Source organism: Camelus dromedarius, chromosome 5 (genome assembly GCF_036321535.1).
Source record: "Camelus dromedarius isolate mCamDro1 chromosome 5, mCamDro1.pat, whole genome shotgun sequence".
NCBI classification, from domain to species: domain Eukaryota; kingdom Metazoa; phylum Chordata; class Mammalia; order Artiodactyla; family Camelidae; genus Camelus; species Camelus dromedarius.
This window is the reverse complement of record NC_087440.1, coordinates 21,873,143-21,884,428: the sequence shown is the minus strand read 5'-3', so window position 1 is coordinate 21,884,428 and position 11,286 is coordinate 21,873,143. Positions and strand designations below refer to the sequence as shown.

Genomic DNA, 11,286 nt, shown 5'->3' with positions numbered 1-11,286 from the left:
CAAAAGGAATCCTTTCCAGCCCCGAAGCCAGGAGAGGCAGCACGGTACAGGGCGGGGCAGCCCCTCCCGTCTCCTCGAGGGCGGGCCCAGAGAGGCCGCGAGGCCCAGGCCCTGGTTTTGTGTGTATCCTCGAGGTCTGGGCTTCCCGACCACTCGGAGGAGCAACAGGGAACCTTCCCAGCCCCGCAGGAGCCCTGGGAGGCCCGCGCTTTCTCTGAAAGTGAAAGGAGTGGGCGGGGGGCGCGGCCGAGGCGGGGCCCAGGCGGGCGGCCGTTCAGGCTCCGCCTCGGGGCAGTCTCAAGCCGGGGGCGCCTAGCGTCTCCAGTCCCCGGCGCGCCGCGGGCTGCTGGGCTCCGCGGCGGCTCTGTTGTCAGGAAATGACCCTGCCCGGGGGCCCGACGGGCATGGCGCGACCGGGAGGCGGGGGCCCCTGCAGCCCTGGGCTGGAGCGGGCCCCGCGGCGGAGTGTTGGGGAGCTGCGACTCCTCTTTGAGGCGCGCTGCGCCGCGGTCGCTGCCGCCGCCGCCGCAGGGCAGCCCCGGGCCCGCGGGGCCAAGCGCCGAGGGGGACAGGTCCCTAACGGGCTCCCGCGGGCTCCCCCTGCCCCAGTGATCCCGCGGCTGACTGTGACGGCCGAGGAGCCGGACGTGCCCCCGGCCAGCCCAGGGCCGCCCGAGCCGGAGGGTGTCTGTCTCCCGGCCGTGGGCTCGTCGCACCTGCAGCAGCCGCGCCGCCTCTCCACGTCGTCGCTCTCCTCCACTGGGTCCTCGTCGCTGCCCGAAGACTCGGAGGACGATCTTTTGAGCGACAGCGAGAGCCGGAGCCGCGGCAACGTGCAGCTGGAAGCGGGCGAGGACGCGGGTCAGGTACGGGCCGCGGGGGCGGGGCCAGCGGGGGCCGCGGGGGCTGCGCGCGGGGACCTGCTTTGAGCGCTCTGCGGACTGACTCTTTTCCTAAGCTCCCTCCCCGGAGGGTCCGATTCTCACTCTTTAGAAGGGGCTTTGGCGTCGGGGGGAGGCGCGGGGCTGACCTCTCACCTTGGCAGTTTTCACCCGAGCCCCACAGGCGGGTCGCAGTCCGGGCCCTGGGGCATCCAAAAAAGAAAGTGAAGAGGAGTCTGCGACCAGCCACGGGGTCCAGGTGGGGCGGGGGAAGCATGACTTGCTGGCTGCGAGGTAGTGCTAGAGGGATTGGAGTGCTAGAGGGATCGAGGTAGTGCTAGAGGGATCCGCGAACTCTCGCAGAGAGGGGCGAACCAGTCTCCCTCTCTGCCGCCCCCTCTCCCGCGCCGCAGCCCCACCCCCGCCGTTGCCACGGTTTCCCTCTCCTGAGTGGGAGTGGAGCGGCGCTCCAGGCTCTGCTCCTGAGCCGCCGCCGTCTGCTCCCTGCGCCCGCACCAGTCGTGGACGCAGGGAAGGGAGGCGCGCAGGGTTGGGGGCTCTGGCAGGGGGCGAAACGCGGCCCTCCTCCGCTTTACTGCTCCTAACTCTGACCTGGGAGAAGGTAAACTGAGGCTGAAAGGGTGGCATCAACCTGCTAATCTCCGCCTCTGGTAGCCTGGATGTTCTGGGGCCAGGTTTGACCCTCGGATAACCCAGACTGGGGTGCGATGAAGTCATTCCCGGTGCTTGCTCCTCAGTCCTGTGCCGCGCCCAGGATGGCCATCTTGTCCCCCTCGTTTTAACCAAGGCCAAATACTTTAAATAACTACCCGCGGTCAATGCGAAGGAGTTGTTCTAGGTCCACGTTATGCAAGTGTCCCTGGAGTGGAGGGAGAGGGAAAGCGCGCCCCGCAGGCTCTGGTGGCTCCGGGCCTGCCCAGAAGGGCGGTGAGAGCCGCGGACGAGTGCTGGGGTTGCCCAGGCCCGCTGAACCTGGGCTCTCCCTACGCGCTGATTGGACGAGGCGCAGGAGTCACTGTAACGACTTGCAGTGGCTCTGTGACTCAGTTACCCCTGAGACTTCTATTACCCAGAAGACGGCGTGGTTTGTAAGTGACATTAGAGGAAAAAGGAAAAAGTCTCTTAGCGCAGGAATTCACCCTGCCGCCAGATTAGGGTGTGGGGAGTCCCTCTCTCCCCTCTCCACCTCGGGTAAGGGTAGCCCTGACCCCTGATCCTTACTCCACCAATCCTGGCCCGTGAAGGAAGGCAGGTGCCGCCGAAGGGCTTCCAAGGCAGTGACGTGGGGCAGTGAGAACTCTCCCCACCTCCGAAAATCCGGAGCAGTAGCTTTGGGCCCACTGCTCCCCGGCTCGAATCTGACAGCTGAGAGGCGGGCGCTGGAGGAAGGGCGGCACGAGGGCACCCCCAGCTTCACTCTTGCTCCTGAAGGCGGAGGAGGTCCCGCGGCCCAAGACTGAGTGCAAAGTACGCAGGCCGGGTGGGGTCAAGACTCTGACACGAGTCGCAGCTGTGCCCCGGCGTCTTCGGCCTCTCCCACCCTGGGCCTCGCTGTCACCGGCGCGGCAGGAGCTGGAGCAGATGGCCGCTAAGGGCCCTTCCAGTTCCAAGGCTGCGAATCCCAGGCCTTCCCAACCCCCAGCTCGCCGGGGCCTCCCCGAAGACAAACAGCCACGGCAGCGTCAGATAAGCCAGGGGCTGTTGACAGAGGCCGCCTGCGTCCGCGTGGAAGGGCTCGGCTCGGACTTTGCCTCGCGACCAGTCCAGGAGCAGCACAGTGAGCCCGCCCAGGCTGCCTTTAGGGATTCCCCAGGCAGAAAGCAGAGCCCATCGGCTGGCTGACCGTGAAGAATACACCTGGGAGAGAGGTACCGCGGCAGCACTCAGAGGCTCCCAGCTCCCCAGCCCCTTACACTCAGGCCTGGGTGGATAACACAAATAGCGGGGAGCCTCTGCCTGGCACATACATCCTTCACCTATTCCTCGGAGCCGTGCACAGCCTGTTCAGAGCCGGGCTGCCCCAAGGTAGTTGGGACTGGGCAGCATACGTCCCTCCTGAGTCCTTTCCTATGGTAGTGGGAAAATCATACAGGTCAGGAGAGGAGTTGAGGGCCTGTCCCCAAGGGCAGCTGGCATGACTGTATTCTTAGAAGGTATTGCTTCACCAGAAGAGAGGGTGTTTGACTCTTATTCATTTGGTTCTCATCTCTCAGTGCTCCAGGATGGGTAAGGAGACCTGGATGTGATCCTGTCCTGGACCCAGAACTCCCACACTTCACTTTTCACTAATTATAGAGCAAAATTTAGGTTAACAGACTTCCTTTTTAAAAAGCAAATGCTCCTGGGAGGGTAAAGTCGTGGGTCACTTATACCTTAGCGCAAATCATTTTATAAATTTAAACTCATGGCTCTCACCACCACCACCACACCAAGAGTGCTTATTTGGTAGAGTATTGGGACATGGAGAAGAAGTTGGGCTGTAGAGAACTTTAGCCAGAGACTGGATGGCTGGAGGTAGGAAGTCAGGAAGGATGGGGATAAATACCAAAGGATCCATTCTGGCAGAAGATACATTCAGTATCTGGTGTGATATATGAAACAGGAGTCCTCAGAGTTTCCAAATAGAGCTTAGACAAAGGAGGGTCTGAGGCTGGTGTCCAGCTAAGCCTTGCCCAGGGAGAGATGCTCCCTGTCCAGCCCCAGGGTGAGGAATTATCAGAGGGTCCTCCTGTGACTTCATCAAAGACTCTTTCACACAACCCTCCTGGGCTTTTTGCCCCAAGGTGTCCAGGTGGCCTCTGGCTGTGAGTTGCTTTCCCAGATGTCTGTAGGGGAGTAGGCTGGGCCAGAGGATGGGGTTCTAGCCCTCTTTTCAGCTAGATTTCAGTCTGTAACATAATCTGCTTTCTGATATCCATACAATAAAAGCCTTACCTGCTCAAAAATATCTTCCCTGCTGTTGTTCATATGCCAAAATCCCCACCCACCTACCAAAGAATGATTCTCCAGGAACTTTTTTGGACACATGCATCTGTATATGCATTATGTTCCCTGGGGGAGGTAGCTCCCTAAGATGAAAGATGGCAGTGAGTTCCATGACACTTGCACCAACTCCTTCCATGTTTGACCATATCCATTACTGACAGGAGAGCTAAATCCTGTCATTATCAACAAACCTCAAGAGGTGGCTGGGAGGGATCAGACGAAATAATGCGTATGAAAGCCTTTTGTAACCCACATGTCTGGAAACAGCCTTAGCCTCTGCTACTCTTGGCTGATATGATCCTCACAAAACTGGGGTAGGAAGAGAAGGTGATGACCCCATTTTACCTCAGCTTGGGAGCAAGTTGATGCTATGTTATCGCACATCAATCAAGTGGCAGTAACCCAGAACTGCGGGTACTAAATCCTCTTCTACCAGGCCCATCTTCCACCTTCCAGCCTCACTCACTGCTCCCACATGATCCCAGAAGAAAGGATGGGGCCATTCTTCCATCTCACCTAACCCAAGGCTGGTTCCATCTTCTACTGCAGTGTCTTCTACAGAACAAGATGTACCTTCAGACCAAGTCAATTCTGGTCTCACTGGCCCCCAAATTCTGCCAGTAAGCACCTAAAGTTGCCTGAAGCCCCAACATTAAACCCTTTCCTTTGGATGAAACAAAGGTGTCCAGCCAAAAGAGAGGGGTCCCCAGAGATCAAAACACACTACCTTGTGGCTGCAAGTTGCTTCATCTTGTACAATACTCTTTCTCCTGCAGGGTCTCCTAAAGGTAGCATGGGTAGCATGGATTTTGGAACCTGCTGGGGCAGTTGGAACAAGGGAAGAGGGTTGAGCTGGTAGAGGGCATAAGCTAGAGACTGGGAGACTGGAGGAAAGGATTGAGGGGATGTTAACTCTCTGAGCCTTGATTTCCTTCTGCAATGGCAATAATTCCCACCTCATGCACTTGCTGAGCCTGTGCAGCAGCATCGTGAATCTCAAACTCAGTGTGGGAGAGGAGGATATAGGATGGAGCTGCTGAATATGCACGGCACTTACATCTTCCTGGAAATTTTTTTTGAGAATTTGGAGGTGGGAGAGTTTTATAATAAAACTTGAATTTATTATGCAGCATAATGCAAACCTTGTATGTATTTAAAGAGTGAAAAAGGGAGTTTTGAAAGAGATGACATGCTTCTAGTGGGCTGCTTCTGGCTACACCCCCAGATCCCTGGGGATTGGACACGTGATCACACCCTAGTGTGCCATGCAGGGACTTCAGTAGGAAAGCAGGAGCAGTGCTGTCTGATGGAGAGAAGTGCCTGGCATGCCGTAGGCAGTCAGTAAACGGTGGCTCATGTTATGGCAACAGCTATGTCCAGAGGAAACAGGCTCATACAGATGAAATTCTCGTTTGAGTTCACTCAGCTGGAAAGTGACAGAGCCAGGACTGGAACCAACTCCTGACTCCCCATCCACTGCTCTGTCACCAACTCCCATGTCCTCCCCATGGAAAGGGGTTTTATGGTCAGTAGCTCCCCTGCTTAGGCCACCACCCCAGTTCTCCCTCCCCCTCTCAGAACTCCCTCTGATCAGGGAAGCTGGATTCTTGGTTCCAGCCTTGTGGAAATATACATGTGTAACTCCTCTAAAAGGCAGGCATGCCGGGAGGAGGTAGCAGACACACTGGATGAGCAAACCTGTGCACTTCAGTGGGTAGACATAGAACTGATGAGTTTTGGGTGGAAAGAGGAAAGGTCCAGAGTGTCAGATGCTCTCAGGACTGGGGGGAGGCTAGAAACAATGGTCAAGAGACAAGAGGTACACCAAAATCTACATTTCCCTCCCAGTTTTGTCTAAGATGACAGATCCTCAGCTCCACATCCCATTTGCAAAGTTCAGGTTCCTGGGTCCAGATCAAGACTAAGGGTGCCCTGGGCCTTGTCAACTGGGGAGGAGTGACATGGCACCCAGGGATAGTAAGAGGGCCTTGTGGAGCCCTAAGCCACTCCTCCAGGCCCTACCTGGCTGGCCTCCCTGCCTGAGCCTTTGTAATGGCTTGATTCCATGTTTGTCTTTCTCTCTAAATGAGAGGAACCAATGGTCGCAAGTAAATGAAACAATAATCCAGATTTGTCCAGCTACTGCTTCATGCTAAGAAATGGGGTATGAGGGTTGGGGAGCTGTCACACTCAAGCCTCATTTACTACTCACAATGACCCAGTGAGAGTGGTTATTTCCCCATTTTACAGATGAAGAAACTGAGCTCAGAGGCTTCTCAGGCCGCAGAATATCCTGAGGCATTGGTAGAAATGCAAATTTTTGGGCCCACCCCAGACTTTTCAGAATTTCCCCGTGGTAGACCTGAAAATCTGCATTTTTAAAAACAAAGATGACCATCATGTGATTCTGAAGCTCACAAAAATTCTAAAACCTCTCAACAGAGCAGTTTAGTAACCTGTCCGTGCAGCTTTGGAGTAGCAGAAGTAGGGTGCTAACCTGAGCTTTCTGACGCTAAGCCTAGGGCTCTTTTCAGAACACTGAAGAGCCGGCTATCTGTCACCTCCATGTGCTTGTCTCAGGGTCCTCCACAGAGACTCACCATAAACTTTCCGTGAGTGAGTGAGTGATTGAATCATGGGGCGCTAGCTGCTCGCGATGGGGGGGGGGGTGCGGGGCGAGACCGTGTTCCAGAGGGAGGGCTTGTGCACTGCTGAGACGCTGACTCGCCGACCGGGACCGTGTCGCTTTCAGAAAAGCCACTGGCAGAAGATCCGGACCATGGTGAATCTGCCGGTCATGAGCCCTTTCAAGAAGCGCTATGCCTGGGTGCAGCTGGCGGGGCACACGGGTGAGTACCGGGCAGACGCGGGTGCGGTGCCTGGAGGCGGGGGAGGACGGGAGTAGGCAGCGCTAACTAGTGCCTGCCCGCAGGGAGTTTCAAGGCGGCCGGCACCAGCGGGCTAATCCTGAAGCGCAGCTCAGAGTCGGAGCGCTACTGCCTGGCGCGGCTCATGGCAGACGCGCTGCGCGGCTGCGTGCCCGCCTTCCACGGTGTGGTGGAGCGCGATGGCGAGAGCTACCTGCAGTTGCAGGACCTGCTCGACGGCTTCGATGGGCCCTGCGTGCTTGACTGCAAGATGGGCGTTAGGTACGGGTGCCCTGTTGGGCAGGTGGGAACCGGGCGAAGAGCCCACGGCGGGGGACAAGCTCTCTACGCATGCCCAAAGCCTTGCTCGACGGGTCCTGGTGTGCGTCCGTTCACGCCCAGACACTGCCTGCGCCTCTGTAGGACTTACCTGGAAGAGGAGCTGACCAAAGCCCGCGAGCGGCCCAAGCTACGGAAGGACATGTACAAGAAGATGCTGGCCGTAGACCCTACGGCACCTACCGAAGAGGAGCACGCGCAGCGCGCTGTCACCAAGCCGCGCTACATGCAGTGGCGAGAAGGCATCAGCTCCAGCACCACGCTCGGCTTCCGCATCGAGGGCATCAAGGTGGGCCAGGCCCGCTTCACTTTGCATCTACCGGACCCTTCCTCCGCCCCAGCCCCACCGCGCGGTGTCTGCCCTCCATGTTGACCTCCCACCCCGACCGCCCCCGGAAGAGGCACCCTCTGGCGGCCGACTTGCTGTCCCTGGCATTCAACGTCCCGGGAGGTACCGCTGCTCCAGCCTGATCCTCTCCCCTTGGGCAGGTACGGGGGCCCTGACAATTTATGTCTCACCTTCTACAGAAAGCCGACGGCTCCTGCAGCACCGACTTCAAGACCACGCGAAGCCGGGAGCAGGTGATTCGTGTCTTCGAGGAGTTTGTGCAAGGGGATGCAGAAGTGCTGGTGAGCGCACTATTCCAGTACCCTCAGGTGTTGGGGAGCCTGAAACTGAGGGCTGCCTCCAGGTCATCTGGTGTAGCGGCCTCCCCTATGTGACCCCCCCATCGTAGCATTTATCGCAGTATTGTAATTGCTTTACATTCCTTCTATCCGGGCTGTTTGCCACGTGAGGGCCTGTGCTTCCTCACCACGGTATTTGCCAAGCCAAGCATGCATCATGGCGCCGCTCATATTCGCAGTTTCAGTTGGTGTTGAATTTGCCTTCCTCTCCTACCCTACCCTCTCCAGAGGAGGTATTTGAACCGTCTGCAGCAGATCCGGGACACCCTGGAGGTCTCTGAGTTCTTTCGGAAGCACGAGGTAAGAGGGGTAGGCTCAGGTACAGGTCTGTGGTCTGTGAGGGCCTCTCCTGCATCCAGCCGTGGTCTGACCTTGTGGGATTCGGCAGGTGATCGGCAGCTCGCTCCTCTTCGTGCATGATCACTGCCATCGCGCCGGCGTATGGCTCATCGACTTTGGCAAGACCACGCCCCTCCCTGACGGCCAGACTCTGGACCACCGGCGGCCCTGGGAGGAGGGCAACCGAGAGGACGGCTACTTGCTGGGGCTGGACAATCTCATTGGCATCCTGGCTACCCTGGCCGAGAGATGAGTTTAGACCTCTGTTCCCGCGGACCCAAGGGTCTAATAGATGGACCAGCGCCTGCTTCCCCGCCATGCATGCAGGCAAGAGACTGAAACCCTGCGGTGCGGGGCGGTTCATACGGTCCTGCAGGACCAGGTGCCAACCACTATGGGACACACTGCACGTGCAGGGCCTGGCCTCCATACAAGCCCCAATGTTCCCAGAGCCGATGACACTAATTTAGCTGGGGGAGGGAGAGGTAGAATGGGACACAGGGCTTCTTCCTCAGCCCAGCTCGCTCCCATTCCTCTCCAGAGAGGCCAAATAATTATTTTATTTCACAGGCACTAGATCTGTTGGTCTAACCTCCCACACTACAATGGACTCCCCTTCCAAATAAAACTGAAAGACACCAGCTTTGACTCAGGCCTCATCCCCTCCCTCCTCTGGCCCCCTCTTTCTCAGTTCCCTGGCATCTCTCACAGCCACTCAGATTACTGGAGGATATGAGAAGAGCTCTTTATTAGAGGCATCTGTATGGCTGGGGTCTACCAAGATGCAGGATGCTCATGGGGTAATAGCAATCTAGAGACGGCTTCCTGCAGGAGGCAATTTCAACAATTTCAACTCCCCACCTACACCTGGAGGGGGTAGGAGGGTAGCCTCTGGCCCCAAATATCAAAGGCTGAGAGTGGCCAGGCTCTTCCCCAGAACACCTGAGGCCAGTTTCCAGTATGGAGAGTCCAGTGGTATCAGGCCAGCCCTGAGACAGGCCCAGAGACGCAGCATGGAGGTTACTTAGAACACAAGTCACCTAGAAGCCTGGGGAAGAGCTCAGGGAAGAAATGCTACTATAAATGCCAGAGTCTCACCCTCAGGGCCCTTTGGGGCCCATGAACCCCAAGTGGGATTCTAAAGGTTCTGAGGTTGGAGACCCCTGGATTTGGGGGGCTTGAGGCCAGGAGGCAGCCAGGAGCCAAGGAGGCTCCCTCTCCAACTCTTCAAGCTCTCCAGATTCAGTTCCTGGGCCTGTGGGGATCTTAGGCCCTGCAAAGACCAGATCCCCAACCCGTTCCTTCCCTAGGATGGGCCCTGGTTCACTGGAAGGGGTGAATTCAGCATATCAGGGTCCTGTAATGGGAGGGTAGTGTAGCAGGGGACCACAGTGTTGTTTTATGGCTTCCCTTCTGACCCCCAAGACCAGGATGGTCAGGGCAGATCAGGGGGCATACCTGAACACAGTACTGAAGATGCTCCAAGAAGCTGGCAAAACTGGAGTGGAGTTCATGCCCACCCCGGGCTGTAAAAGACTTCCCTCTCTGGGCAACACTCCATATTTACACAGGCCCTGGAGAGCCCCTGGAAGGGGCCGCCATCCACCTCCAGTGACGTAGTCCAGCACCTCCTGATTGGTAAGCCCAGGGTAGGGCATGTAGACCACTGAGATGATCTCTCAGAGCAGCTCCCCAAAAGACTTGCATCACAAATGCAGGGAACTGAGTGAAGCCCATCAGGCACAGCTTCCCCTTCCCTTACATGAGATGGCCCAAGGTAGAGGAGTGTGTGTTATCACCAAGAGTCTGTCATAGATAGGATGTGAGGATGCCTTCCAGGAGGGCCTCTGGGGGCATCCACTTGACAGGCAGCAGTACCTGGTAGCCCTTGTGGTAATAACCCGCTCTACAGGAGAGAGGAGGGGAGTTATGAGTTGTTCAAATGGCCCAAAGGTGCTGGTAAACTCCATTGGAGTCAGCCTTCCCCACATCCTCAGGTCCTACACCTATAGATATCTCTTGCCATCCTTAAGTCCCCAATCTTGGCCACTCAACTGGGTCCAGTACAGCTCAGCAGGCAGTTCCTGGAAGCAATGTCCCTGCAGAGTTGGGCAAAAAAAATCACTGCCAGAACTCAGAAACTCCAGCCTTGATCTTTTCCTTAAAAAACTCTGTGGAAGGGCTATTCATTGGGGAGGTCCCCAGAGACAGAATCACTTCCAACCTGTGGATGAAATGACTTTCCTCCAGGAAGTGGCAACTCTGAGCTATGTCCTGAACCAGCTGGAGAAGGTCTTGGATGGCCAGCAGTGACAGCTGGCCCTGGGTCAGGCAGAAGGTACATCAGACCATGCAGGTTTGGGGACACATGAACAAGGTCTTTAGAGGGGCCTGGAGGGCTGGGAGTAGGGTCTTACCAGGTGTGGCTGGCTGTGCCTCAGGAAACTCTTCCTGTCCCCACCAGCCATCAACTTCAGCAGAATCAGGTGAGGGGTAGCCTGGAGGCTAAGCCCCATGCAGTGCACAGTGTTCTGATGGCTGAACCTGCTGAGTCGATGGTGCAAATACCCCAGCACAAGCAGGGAGACACCATGCTCTGGGCTCCACAGACTGGAGAGGACCTCTGTGTCCCTAGAATTGCTTCCTCTCAGCCCTAGGGGAAAGAGAGGCTATTCCTGCAGGCTGGTTGCCTTCCTCCCATGTTCCGCCCCTGCCTCTGGCCCCAGGTGCACCTGATGATGAGCGTCTGCATGAGGGAATCCAGTCTGTTCTGGTCCTGTTGAGAGCAGAGTCCTGGCAGATCTAGGGAGGAAGAGGGCAGAGCTCCTGAGTGGCCACACTTCAGGAGGGTGGGTTGCCCTAGCTCCAGCCACTGTTCCTCCCTACATGGACCCTTCTCTCCTGCCTTCAGCCAGAAGTCCCACCCCTCTCACCTTAATAGCCACCTGCAGGGGGATGGGGTCCCCAGAAAGGCTAATTACCAGTCCCTCATAGACCTCTCCAAAGGCACGGTGGCCCAGGGCTCTGCAAGAAGACAGGTTGGAAGGGGGTGGACGGCTGGGCCTGAGGAAGGGTCCTTGAGGGTCTAGTGCCTCCTTTACCTCCTTTGTCCCCCTGCTTGTGCCCTGTATGCCCAGCTGGCCCTCTCTGAGATGTTCTCTGGCATC

At 57.1% G+C, this 11,286-nt stretch overlaps 1 protein-coding gene across 1 annotated transcript; it reads left to right on the top strand.

Annotated features, from left to right (window-relative positions):
• Nucleotides 1-321: 321 nt before the first annotated feature.
• Nucleotides 322-8,762, top strand: ITPKA (inositol-trisphosphate 3-kinase A). The gene is made up of 7 exons (XM_031453283.2): nucleotides 322-866; nucleotides 6,640-6,736; nucleotides 6,820-7,036; nucleotides 7,178-7,382; nucleotides 7,622-7,723; nucleotides 8,009-8,080; nucleotides 8,169-8,762. Exons 1-7 carry the CDS (start codon nucleotides 378-380, stop codon nucleotides 8,370-8,372), a joined length of 1,386 nt encoding a protein of 461 aa, XP_031309143.1. The 5' UTR covers nucleotides 322-377; the 3' UTR covers nucleotides 8,373-8,762.
• Nucleotides 8,763-11,286: the final 2,524 nt, after the last annotated feature.